Raw genomic sequence first — 12,896 nt, 5'->3', positions numbered from 1 at the left:
CAAGCTGCAGGAGGACGTGTGTACCCCGTCTCCGTGCCGTACTCCAGCGCCCAGAGCACCAGCAAGACCAGCGTGACCCTCTCCCTCGTCATGCCCTCCCAGGGCCAGCTGCTCAATGGGGCCCACAGCGCCTCCACCCTGGACGAAGCCACTCCCACCCTCACCAAGTAAGCCCTCACCCCGCCCCCAGCCTCCCGCAGGCCTGCCTCCTGGGACAGCCTGCCTCCTGGGACAGCCCTCAGTACCTGGACAGCAGTGGCCACGGGCCGAGTCCTGGGGTCGAGTGATGTTGGGTGAGGTGCGCTGGGGTCCTGTGCCTCTCACATCCCCCAGCTCCATTCCCTGGGGGTCCTCCCCAGACCCGGAGGCAGGAGGAGGCAGCCCTGCAGGTTCCAGCAGCTCACTGAACCCAGACCTGGGAGGGGTGGAGGTTCGGAGGCAGAGTGGGCGAGGCAGGCTGGGAGGAGATAGGCCTCTAATGCAGACAGCCTGCTGCTCGCGCTTTCCCCTGGGTCCCACAGATTCGTTCTCTTTTAATGGGAAGGTTCTCCTGTTCTTTTCTCTTTTCCCATCTTCTCCCCATCTCGGAGCCTCCCCGGTGGCATCCATGCTTGGGGGACATTGTTTGGCCTGTGCTGGCTCGTCACAGCCGGTGCTCTGACTAAAGCGTCCCATTTTAGCTTTACAGTGAGTCGTCTAGTTTAAGGCAGGGGGGAGGGGCGGAGGCAGCAGGAGGCCCAGAGCCTAGGGGTGAGCCGACTGGCCCCCCTCCTCACTGCAGACCTGCCTCACAGGTCTGTGTCCCTCCAGCCCCTTCCCTTCTGTGGAATGTCCATCCCCTCAACCCCACCACACCAGGCGGGGATCTGGTTTCCACATTCCAGCCCTGCGCAGAATAATAGGGATGCCACACCCAGCCCACTCAGAGGATGTGGCCAATTGGAAGGGCCGCCCAGGAGGGAGTGGTGCTGTCGGCCTCTGCCTCCCAGGGGGCCTTCCTGCTCCCTGCCCCCATTGCCACCAGAGCTGCTGCTGCTGGGGGCCAGAGGGGCCTGCCAGGCAGCCGAGCGGTGGGCATCCCGAGTGCAGGGCTGCCCGGAGGAAACCACCAGCAGTGTCCACAGAGGCAGAGCGGGACAGCAGGGGTCCCAGGCCAGGCGGGAGAACCAGCCATCCTGCCGCACCTCTGCTCCTGAGGCCCCTAAACGGCCCTTCCCTTCGGCCTGTGTCTGGGTGTTGGGTGGGCCCCGCTGTGGGTGGGCAATGCTAGGTGTGGGGCGGCCGGCTAGCAGGTACTGCCCGGCTGTGAGGTGCTTTGTGGCAGAGCCGGCTGCCCAGGGAGCTCTGACAACAGGGGGCCTGTCCCACCCAGCCAGTTTTCGGGGAGAAGAGCACTTGCCTGCCTGTGGTCAGTGGGATTTGGAGAGGCTGGAGTGGACCACCTCTAGCTCAGCACTGCTCTGGGGGAGATGGATGTTCTGTGTCCGACACCGTAGCCGCTGGGATGCGTGGTGATCAAGCCCTTGAACCGAGTGATCCGTTCTGTTAAATTCTAGTTAACTTAAGGAGCCATATAGAGCTAGAGCTTGGAAAATACGTTTGAGTTTTCATCTGCCCTTGAGAACATCCGACTGGGCTGGCTCTCGTGGCCTGAGGGGCCTCTCTGTCCCTGACTGACTGTGCCCTGTGGTCCCCACAGCCAGAGTCCGACCCTGACGCTGCAGTCCACCACCACGCACACGCACAGCAGCAGTTCCAGCTCGGACGGAGGCCTCTTCCGCTCCCGGCCCGCGCACTCCCTCCCGCCTGGTGAGGGCGGCCGTGTGGAGCCTTACGTGGACTTTGCTGAGTTTTACCGCCTCTGGAGCGTGGACCATGGCGAGCAGAGTGTGATGACGGCACCATAGCCCCAGCTGGGGGATGTGGCCCGAGCAGGACCAAGCCTGGGGACAAGGGGGCCCAGAGCTCCGGGGCCGGATGGGCCTTTTCCTGTGGTCTGCCTTTGCCGTGCGGGCCCAGGGAGTGCCCAGTCCTCAGCCTGCACCACGCTCGCACCCCGCCGTCCTCGGTGCTGCAGAGAACGTTCTCTGGGAGAGCAGTCCTGCACACCGGCCCTGGCCCCCGGCACCGGCAACAGGGGGCTGGAGGCCCCTCCCCAGGCAGACTCAGCCAGGACCGTTGCTGTTTCTCAGACAGATGGCTCAGGGCAGAAGCCGTGCTGGCCGGGGGGCGAGGGGGGCGCCTGCCGTGTGGGGCACAGCGCGAGGTGTTCTGCGGCCCAGCATGCCATGGGTCCGGCAGCCGCCGCTTTCTCTGCCCCTGCAGCCCTGGGTAGGGGTTCCCCCCTTCCTTCCTCAGCCTCCAGAGTGGAGCCCCAGGGGGCACCTGCACCTTCGAAGCCTGCGCCCATCCCTGGGCCTCCCCAGGTTGTTGCCAGTGGTCAGTGTTCAGGAAGGCCAAGGGAGGCGTGGGGAGCCTGGGTGGCTACACGGGCAGTTCAAGTGAAAAGGACCGAGGGGAGACCGGTCCAAGGGGAGCACTCGTCCTGGAGCCCACTGGAGGGGTAGGCTGGGTGTGGCTGGGCCTCCCCAGTCACGGGGGTGCAGGAGAGGTGAGGACGTGGCCGCTCTTGTCAGGCTCCTCCAGGAGCGGGGAAGCCCCGGATCGGGGGGAGCTGGTGCTGCGTTGTTTTCCCTTCACCACCACAGGCTGGGGAGCCACTACAAGGAGTCGTCTTTACCCCTGACGATGAGTCTGCCGGCTTTAAGGAAAAAACAGGTCAAGAGTCGGGGCGGGGGGCGCATTTGAAAGAACAGTGGGAAGGAGGTTCTTGGATACCAGGTGCCCTGGGTGACCAGGGGCTTCAGAGACCCGCCCCACTCTTGCAGACATTTGGGGACGGGACCGGGCCAGCCCAGGCCCCGAGAGCACACCTTCTCTGCCTTTGGAGGGCAGAGACTGGCAGGGCCATTCCTGCGGGCCCAGGACGAGGCAGGCCCAGGGCACTCACACGTGCCGGCTCCCACCGTCAGTGGTGCAGCGGAAGTCAGGAGGCCGCCCTGGATCCCTCCCCAGCTCCCCAGCCCCCAGGCTTCTGCCCCGCGACGCCCCAGGGACTGGCTGCCCTGTGCGGCGTCGGGGCGCCCAGCCTCTGGACAGTCGGAGGCCAGTTCCAAGGCCCCGGGCGCTGTGCGGGGCAGGACCGCGTCTCCCGCCCTGCATTTCGAGGCCAGCTCCGTTCCGCAGGGGAGCAGACTGAAAGTCTGTCGCGAGGGCTTGCGGACAGAGAGAATTCTCTGCCAAGAATGGCTGTGATGCTGTTTGGTCTCTAGAAATAGAACCCCTTTTTTACCGCAATAAAGAAAGAGTAATAGGTGGTCTTACACATCGGGTGTTAAGAATGCTGTTACTCTGGTCTCGGGTACGTCGCAGCGGCCTGGGGGGCTGGATGCCTCCTCCGGTCCCGCTCAGCAGCCGGCGGCACCAGCCTTCTGACGGGACCTGCGTCCCGGCGGGACAGTGCTGGGTGTCCGGCACCCCCCCGCCCCCCAGTCCCCCCACATCTGGAGAGGGGACCGTTCTGCCGCAGACCACGTCCTCTGGGCCCTGTGAGCAGCGGCGGGGCCGTGGGCAGCTCTTGCTTTTCCTGACAGGGCGCCCAGCTCTCAGTGTGTGAGCAGCGCTGTGGCCGACAGCTCCGGGTCACCGGGACGGCGCCCTCCCCCGTCACCAGATAGTGGACATTCAGGCAGTTCCTTTGCTTTATTTCGGTTTTGTTTGGGTGGAGGACTTTCTATAAATACTAGTCCACAAATACTGGCCTCTTCCTGCTCTACAGAACTAACAAGGGCGTCTGCTTGGAACTAACAAAGCACAGCTCAGTGTTTGGGTGGTGGCGTCTGAGGCTCCCAGATGCCCCTGCCCCTCTGCTCGGAAGGGGCTCGAGACACAGGGCCCCACCTGCTGAATGGTGGAGCTCGCCTCAGCTGTCCCCCAAGAGGCCCTTGGGAGCACTGCTGGCCCAAGACCTGGAGTCCTGGTGTCCGCCCAGCACCCTGAGAGGGAGGCGGTGGGTGCACCGTCTCTCAGGTGAGTGACTGAGGCGCAGACAAGTGCGCGTGCTCCGTGTCACAAATGGCCCCGTCCAGCCCCCAGCACCCCGCCGGGCCTCCCCTAGCACCTGCTTTGCCCCAGGCGTGGGGGGGCAGGGCCCTGCCCAGCTGGCTTTGTGTCAACGCAGCTCCACTTGGGCCGGCCTCCTGGGGCCGAGAGGGGCGCCGGTTTGGCTTCCTGGTTCCTTTTGGCAGATTAAGCTGTGAGGCAGAGAGAGCTAGTTGAGGAGTCTGTCTTAGGATCTCAGAAATGGCAAGAGTCAGGCCAAGAAGAGAACAGGGCAGCCAGGCATGGCTGCAAAACCCGCAAGCCCGCCCTTACGTACGAGGCGGGCGGGCTGCCGACGCGCACGCTGGGCTGAGCCACCCCCCACCGCCTCATGGGGAGAGCACTCAGTTTCCCTGAGAAGCCCGCCCACCACGTGCTGCCTGTGTCCACTTGTCCCTCGAAGACATCTGGTCCCCTCACAGGATGGGATTCAGTCACCGCCTTGATCGACGACCTGGCCTGGGTCAGACTGGATGAGGCAGGCCTTCGTGAGCCACTGTTACCCCGGGGCCACAGGCGGCGGGGCAGGCCGCAGGGACATCCGGCAGCACCAGGAGCCCCATGGACACTCTTGGGCCAACTTCACGAGGATTTGTTCTCTTGTGTGTCCAGCCTTCATCTGGTCCTCCAATTCTCACAAACTGACCCTGCAGCTGAGCACCAGCAGTGGGACCTGTCAGGGGCCACTCAGGCCACTGGAACGTCCTAGGGAAAGGCACCTGATCGGGCTCTTTACACGGCTGCCTCCTTCCTGTCGTTCAGGCCTCCGCACAAATGCTACATCCTGACTCAGGCCTGCCCTGGTCCCACCCCAGCCACATCCCGCCCCGTCTCCCTGTGGAATCTGCTTCACAGAAACTGCCTGACATCTTTTCTTGTTTATCTGTGTTGCCTCTGTGTTGCCTCTCTCACCCACTAAGATGACCCCTCTGTGAGGGGGGGGACTTTGTCTTCCTTACTCCATCCGGTCCCAGCCCCAAGGTCAGTGGCAGCCACACAGTAGCCCTCCACATACATGTTAAATGAAAGTGATGAGCTGTGTGACCTTGGACAAGTTCCTTGACCACGCTGAGCCTCTGTTTCTTCATCTCTAAAATGAGGAAACAACCAACTTGTTGATAAGATTGCCAGACAGGCCTGAGTTGCCATACCTCTGAGAGGTAAGAATGCCCTACAATGTGGAAATGGACAAGATTTCCTCCCCTCTCCCCCCACGCCCCCCACGGACTCTAAAGTCCTGTATAATGAAGGTTCCCCCCCGGGGCCTCCCATGGAGCAGGTGTACTGGCAGCTTCCCCTAGGAACCCAGACACGGGAGTGGGTGTGTGCTTCTTGCCTCGTCTCAGCCAAAGCCCAGAGGGAGGGGATCCGCTGGGCTCCTCGACGTTTCTTCCAACAAGGGCATCTTTCATGATTTTTCCTTCTGGGCCCCCTATTTTGAAACCAAACAAGGACACAGATCACTGCCAATCCAGACAGGCTCGGCATGAGCATGCGCTTTGTTCCCACAGAGAGGTGATGTCAGCCCCGAGCAAAGATGGGCACTTGACATTTCCACGAGCCTGGGCAGCCTCCCCCAGGACAGACACAGTGTCTGGCAGCTGGCCTTGAGGAATATGGACAGCAGTTCACAGACTCCATTCCTGCATTCGAGACCCCCAGAGAGGTCAGAGGACCCCAGACTGTGTGGATCAGTTGTTTGGTCCAGCACCTTCTTGCTTTCGTTCTCTCAGGTCACACGGTGGGCTAGGGCAGGGACAGGGACAGGCCACTCCCTCAAGGCCAGAGCCCCAGACTGTCTCCACACCCTCCATGATCAAGCTCCTATGCTTGCTACCTCAGCAAAGCCATCCTGTGGTCCAGACAGGGCTGAGCTCAAGAACCTTCCATAGCTCCAGCCTCCTGCTCCCAGCACCTGCTGTGCTGGTCACTCGTGAGCTTGCTCCGTCCTCTCCCCCAGCCCTGAGACCTCCCCTGAACCCCCTCCACCCTAGACTCTCCTCCAGGCAGCTCAGTGGCTGGGGGCTAGTCTAAGAAGCGTCTAAGAATAGTGTCAGGAACTTGGGTGGATAGATGAATTGCCTAGAGAAGAGCTGGAACTTTTCTGCAGGAAATACCATTACCTTATAGAAAACTACTACCCTAGCACCCCCAGAGTTTGGGGGTTTCTAAGCAATTAGATGTCTCCATTTATTTTGAATATCGAGGTGAATTCTGCAGTCAAATTCATAATATCAAATGGTTTTCTTTAGTACAAAAGCAACTTTTTTTTTTTTTTCCAGAAATAGCATTTAAAATTACTTATTATCAAGTCATTTTAAGAAGTGCACCACGTCAGCTGCACGGATCTCTAGAGCCCGGCACACCCCGGGGAACCCAGCGGCGGCCAGGCTGAGGGGCTCAGGTGGCCCTCTTAAGACTCGTCCATTGCTGAGGGTCAGGTGGGGACTTGCGAGGCCTTCATTCCCCTGTGGGCTGCCCCCCACACCCAGAGCCACCAGGCAGGATTTGTGTCTGAAGGTCTCCTGGGTCCTATCATTAGCCCCCCCTGTACAGATGTGGAGATAAAATACAGACAGGTTAGGGAGTCTGGGGAGACAGATGTCTGCTCAAGCTCAGAAAGAACTTTCCAACGGCGTCCGAGGTGGATGTCGTCTTGCTGGCTGCCTGTGGGAGGTGAGGAACTTCCCGTCAGCACGGGTGTGTGAGGAGAGGCTACGCCCGCCTGGCACCGGGGGGCTGGGGGAGGACTGAGCCGCAGGCCCCAGCCTGGCTGCACATCAGGGCCATGGGGCCACGAAGACCAGTGCTTATTACAAGGACAGATTCCTTGGCCCCGCCCTTGCCTCCCAAATCAGAACCTCCTGAGGGAGGCCCATGAGTTTGGGATCTGACAAGACTGGAGGTTCTTGACCGGGGAGGCCGGGCTGGCCACCTTCTGCCATCCTGCCTCCTCCATGTGGCCTTTCATGGTTTGGGGCTTCTGGACGTCCCGCCTCTGTGTGCCCCCGGGTGACCTTGGACGAGGACCGGAAACTCTTTGATCCCAGTCTCTTCTCCAAATACAGCTCAGCTTTTTGTAAAAACAAGACCATGACAATTACCGTTTAACGAGTTCTCACTACGTGCCAGGCATATGCCTGACATGCAGTATCTCCTGTCACAGTTACAGACTCAGCAAGGAGCGGATGAATCCCAGAGGCCCGGCCCAAGAGAGAAGGAAACCCAGACTTGGGACAAGCAAGCTGCCCAAGATCACACAGGAGCGGGGATCTGAGCCCAGGACTTTCTGTCGGCACCATGATGCTTCCTCATGATTTTCAAAGGCCCTTCCCGGGCTTTGACGGGGATGTGTCCATGCCACTTTAACCTGATGGAACATCCTGACGCCCCCCAGTGTAGGAGGGAAGCTCTCGTGCCAAGGGCCCTCTGAGATCTGAGATGGTGCTGGGCTTGGGTGAAGGGCCTGTGGGTGGCAGGGAGGGGGGCTGGAGGGGCCATGGGGTTCAGGCCGTCCTTTCTCCAGAGGCCCGAGGGGAGACAGTGCACTTTAGTGGGCAGCGTCAGGCTGGGCTGACAGGGCAGGTGGGAAGGGCCTGGGAGGGGAGTCAGGCCATGCAGTAATAGCAGAGGTGGGTTTCCAGTCCCTTTGGAGAAGACAGACCCCTCGGGCTGAGCCCCAGCAGGACCTGGGAAGTGATGCACACACCGGAAGCTTCTATGACTTTGAGGAAGGAGTATGAAGATGACAGGCATTTCAGGCACCAGGAAGAAGCTCTGGGGCCCCAACCCCCAAAGGACCCCAGCCCCCAACCCGCACCGTCCTAGAGCCAGATCAGCTTTCCCCACCCTCCTGTGAATGGGCCAGACCCCTTTTAGGCACATCGTTGCCAATGCTTCCCTTGCTGCCCGGGAGGCCGGTTCCCCAGGGTGAGAACTATTCATTCTTCAGGGCCTGACTAGGATCAGCTCCCTCTCCGGGCATGCCTTTCCCCGCTCACCCTCTCCCCGGCATCCCTGCCCCAGGGCCGCAGGGAACCTGGGGCTGAGGTACGGACCCATGGGCACTGGTCTCGGGGTCCCAGCAATCTGCGCAGGGCTGTTTGTGACACTGGAGGGAGCTGGACCCAGCTGTCCTGAGGGAAGGAGCAGGACCCACTCGGAGTGGCCAGGAGCTCAAGCAGGTGGGTGACCCCGGGCTGGGGCAAAGACACATTGTGACTTCCGTGGGTCTCTTCTCCTCCCAAAAAGTTTTAGACATTGCACTTTACAACTGCAGTGGTATTAAGACACATGGATTAATTATTATATAGTAAAACATTTTCTTTGAACCCAAAGTTAATTTTTCTCTTCTGATTGGAAAGAAAGTAAACAATTTCCGTGGGCCCCTAAAAGGATGGTGGGCCTGAAGCGCTGTCTACCGTGAAATGAAATGAGCACAGAGCCACATGGGGCCAGCAGGGCTCAGCCACGTTGCCCTCAGTGGGGTGGCCTGCGCCTGAGTCCCTGTCCCAGCCTTGCGGAGCTTCTGAGCGCCTCTGGGGGCAAAGACCCAGGACAAGGATCAGAGAAGGGCCCAAGAGCAGGTAAAGGAGACATGGAGACCAAAGCGGACGATGTCCCCTCACACTCCCTGCTCCTCATCTCCCCGCCTCGCCCCAGTCTCCATCTCCTTCCCCGTGTGTCCGTCCCTTTCTTCTCCAGCTACTAAGTGGGCTGGGCAGCGGCCGCATGCACCGTGTTCGGGGGCTGTGGCGGGGGCGGGGAGGGGGAGAGAAAGAAGGTGACCAGAAGTGACGCAGCTGACACTCCTGCCCTGGAGGGGCTCATAGTCTCTGGGCACGACCAGGCAGCCTTGAGCTGCGGCCAGAGTGAGTCCTGAGACCCGGGCTGAGCGGGGACCTTCCTGGAGCTGGCTTCCAGGAAGCTTCTCCAAAGTGGGGGCTGGAATCTTTCCAAAGGACGCGGGGTTCTTGGGACGGCCAGGCTAGTCTTGGCCCGACAGCTTGTCTAAGGATGGCAGATTGAACACCCTTGCTAAATCTCCCCCCTCCCCAAACCCCAGAAAGACTACAGAGAGGGTGTCCTTTTCCTTTTGTGCTAAGGTATAGACAAGGGTGAGGCAGGCTGGACAAAGACCATATCCGTGCAGCCCTGAAGCTGGGGAGTGAAGTGAGTGTAGAGGGGGCTGAGTTAGGGGCTCAGAAGAGCCATGTCCCAAGCCAGTTGGGGCAGGCGGGGCTCAGCCCCAGGGTGAGGACCCCCACACAGCCAGCAAGGGCTCAGCCCCAGGTGGGGATATTGGGTGGGGGCAAAGTAAGGAGCAGTCAGACTCCCCAATCCCCTTCCAGAAGGTGACGGCTAGGTGGTCACCCACCCCAACCCCAGCAGAAAACTGGAGTTATGTCTGCTGATGGTAAACCAGCTGTCCCTGGCCTGGGGGTGGGGCATCATTCTGAAAACAGGGAGCCAAGTGCCAGGGCCTTCTGCGTGCTGGGGACCCTGTCCCCTTCCCCCTGTCCCCTGTCCCCTGTCCTACTTCCAGCGGCAGCCAGGCCTTTACCCCCCAGGCAGAACCCTGAAGGTCCTCTCCAGAGAGTCAGGTCCTCCCAAGAATAAAGTCTTAAAAATACTGACATGCTGGGGTGCCCGAGTGGCTCAGTCAGTTGAGCCTCTGACTCTTGATTTCAGCTGGGGTCATGATCTCAGGGTTGTGGGATCAAGCCCCACGTGGGGCTCTGCACTCAGCATGGAGTCTGCTTGTCCCTCTCCCTCTGCTCCTCCCCGCCCCCGCCCCCTCAAATAAATGAATAAAATCTTTAAAAAAAAATACTGACATGGAGGGTCCCCAACAAGTCCCCCCCTACCCTGAGCTCCCTTCAGTGGCGCTCAGGTGTCTATCCTAACGCACCCTGAGGACCCAGTTGACTCTGTAACGATGTGTGTCCAGAACTCTGAGACATGAGTAAGGCGAATGTTAAAACGACGAAAAGAGGGGCGCCTGGGTGGCTCAGTCGGTTAAGCGACTGCCTTTGGCGCAGGTCATGATCCTGGAGTCCCGGGATCGAGTCCCGCATCGGGCTCCCTGCTCAGCGGGGAGTCTGCTTCTCCCTCTGACCCTCCTCCCTCTCATGCTCTCTGTCTCTCATTCTCTCTGTCTCAAATAAATAAATAAAAAATCTTAAAAAAAAAAAAAAAACGACGAAAAGAACCAGCCATTACCATGTGACTCAGCAGTTCCAGTCCCAGGAAATGAAAACATACAACCACACAGAACGTATACACAAATGTCGGCGGCGGCGTCACGCAGGGAGCCAAGGCGGAGATGACCCAACTGTCCGTCCACGGGGTCGGCAAGTGGCAGGGTACCCGCACAACGGGGTAGTCTTCGACCATAAAACAAATGAGGCTCTGACACCTGCCACAACAGGGATGAGCCTTGAGGACATTGTGTTCAGTGAGAGAAGGCAGACGTCCAAGGTCACATATTGTATTATTGCTTTTAAATGAAATGTCTGGAATAGGCAAATCCATAGAGAAAGGAAGCAGATCAGTGGTTGCCAGGGGCAGGGGAGGGGACAATTACGAGTGATTACTTAATGGGCGCATGTTTCTGGGGCGATGAGAGGCTCGGAATCTAGACAGAGGTGGTGGGTGCACAGCACTGTAAAACACTCAGTGCCCCTTGGAACTGTACACTTGGAAATGGGTAATTGTATGTTATGTGAGCTTCACCTCAATTAAAAATAAATATGAGAAAACCAAGGCTTCCAAGCTCTAGGCAGCTCCTCTAGGCTTGGAAAGCACCTGGATTAACCTGCTAGGTTAAGCATCCAACACAAAGACAATGCGAGCCAGAAATGCCAAGTTAGATTCTCCAGCAGTCACATTTTAAAAAGGAAAAAGGAACAAGTGAAATTAATTTTAATGCTATTGTTTCATGAACCCGGTATAGCCAAAACATTATCATTTCAACATGTAATCAACATAGATACGACTAACAAGAGCTCTCCTTCATATTAAGTCTTTGAAATATGGGTGTATTTCCCCCGTGTTGGACTTCGGAACGCAGCCAGCCCCGTCCCGGGTCTCGTGGCTCATGCTCACCCCACTGGATGGGGCAGCTCTAGGGTGTCTCACACTGGAGTCTCGGGACAGAAGCTGCAGAGTATGAGCTTTTAAAATTTTGTGGGTGTCGGGGCGCCCGGGTGGCTCAGTTAAGCATCTGCCTTCGGCTCAGGTCATGATCCCGGGGTCCTGGGATGGAGACACGCATCGGGCTCCCTGCTCAGTGGGGAGTCTGCTTCTCCCTCTCTCTCTGCTGCTCTCCCTGCTTGTGTTCTCTTTCTCTCTCTGTCAAATAAATAAATAAAATCTTTAAAAAATAAAATAAAATTTTGTGGGTGTTGAATCTATGAATTAAAAATAAATTGGCTGTAATCCTATTTAGGGTCATCTGAACAATCACATTAGAAATAAGTCCTAAATCAAACACACAATTACAGTGTGATTCAGCAATCGCATATCTGCGTATACACCCAAAAGAAGTAAGAACAGAAGAGATCCTCATACACTAATGTTCACAGCAGCATTATTCACAATAGCGGAAAGATGGAAGCAACCACTCACTGATGCCCGTGGAGGAATGAATGAATGGAAGAGCAAAATGTGGTGTACACATACAATAGGATGTTATTCAGCCTTAAAAAGGAAGGAAATCCAGGGGCACCGGGCTGGCTCAGTGGGTGGAGCATGCAACTCTGGATCTTGAAGTCGTGGATTTGAGCCCCACATTAGGAGTATAGTTAAAAAAAAGTAAAATAAAAGGCAGGAAACTCTGACCTTGCTACAACATGCGAACTTTGAGGGTATTAGAGTAAACGAAATAAGGCCCGTTGCAAAAGGACAAATGCTGTATGGTTCCCTCATATGCAGAACCTGGAGGAGTCAAGTTCACAGAAACAGGAAGTAGAATGGTGGTCGCCTGGAGCTGGGGGAGGGGCACGGGGAGCGACTGGGATGGACAAGTTTTGGAGACGGGTGGTGGTGGTGGTCGCACAGCGCTGAACTGTACCCGTAGAAATGGTTAAAATGGTAAATTTTATCTTGTGTATATTCTACCATAATTAAAACAAATACATCCCGCCACCCGCCCAATGTGTTTGGGTTCCCGTTGGCCAGGGTGGTTGAGACTGTAGTCACTGGGGGGGGAAGGAGGGGGACAGTGCGCAGCTCAGGGGACTGCGCAGGCGCTGACCCAGCTGGGGCCCTGCAGGGTGGGGGACAGGGAAGTGACCAGAGGAGTCTCAGGGAGGCATGAGGACCCCCCCCCGCCCCTCCCCGAGAACCAGCCCCATCTGTGCTGAAAGCCAGCAGGGTCCTTTCCTGTTGTCAGTTTGAATTTGTGTTGCTTCTGCTACTCTTCTTTATATTCGGTTCTATAACTTTCCTTTGGTTTCCTGTTGGAGGCCAAAATGAGCATGAGAGCCTTTCTGGTTCTGTGTCTATGCATAACTAAGACATATTATAATAAAAGTGATTGAAGACAACCCCAGGATCCATGAGAAATACTTTCTTTAAAAGAGCGTTCACGCATTGCCTGGTTTTGAGTAATGCTGTGACTTGGCTTCTAGGTTTGTGTCTCTTGAGGTCATCTTTGCATCCCCATGGGGCCATCACCCGGGCCAGTCTCAGAACTGAGTGAGCGAGTGAGTGCATACAAGCACAGAGGAAGG

At 57.7% G+C, this 12,896-nt stretch overlaps 1 protein-coding gene across 1 annotated transcript in view; it reads left to right on the top strand.

Annotated features, from left to right (window-relative positions):
* The window catches only part of TAB1 (TGF-beta activated kinase 1 (MAP3K7) binding protein 1), a 31,914-nt gene extending 28,529 nt beyond the window's left edge, over positions 1 to 3,385 (top strand). Inside the window, exons 10-11 of the mRNA XM_045872496.3 lie at positions 5 to 167; positions 1,700 to 3,385. Coding sequence (XP_045728452.1) covers positions 5 to 167; positions 1,700 to 1,907 — 371 coding nt within the window. The 3' untranslated portion in view covers positions 1,908 to 3,385. The remainder of the gene's footprint in view (positions 1 to 4; positions 168 to 1,699) is intronic.
* The last annotated feature ends 9,511 nt before the right edge of the window (positions 3,386 to 12,896 follow it).

This window comes from Mirounga angustirostris, unplaced genomic scaffold (assembly GCF_029215605.1).
Source record: "Mirounga angustirostris isolate CCGP_5_RB_7025 unplaced genomic scaffold, mMirAng1.0.hap1 SCAF_5, whole genome shotgun sequence".
In the NCBI taxonomy this organism is placed as follows: domain Eukaryota; kingdom Metazoa; phylum Chordata; class Mammalia; order Carnivora; family Phocidae; genus Mirounga; species Mirounga angustirostris.
The sequence above is the reverse complement of the archived record's forward strand: the minus strand, read 5'-3'. Positions and strand labels throughout refer to the sequence as shown.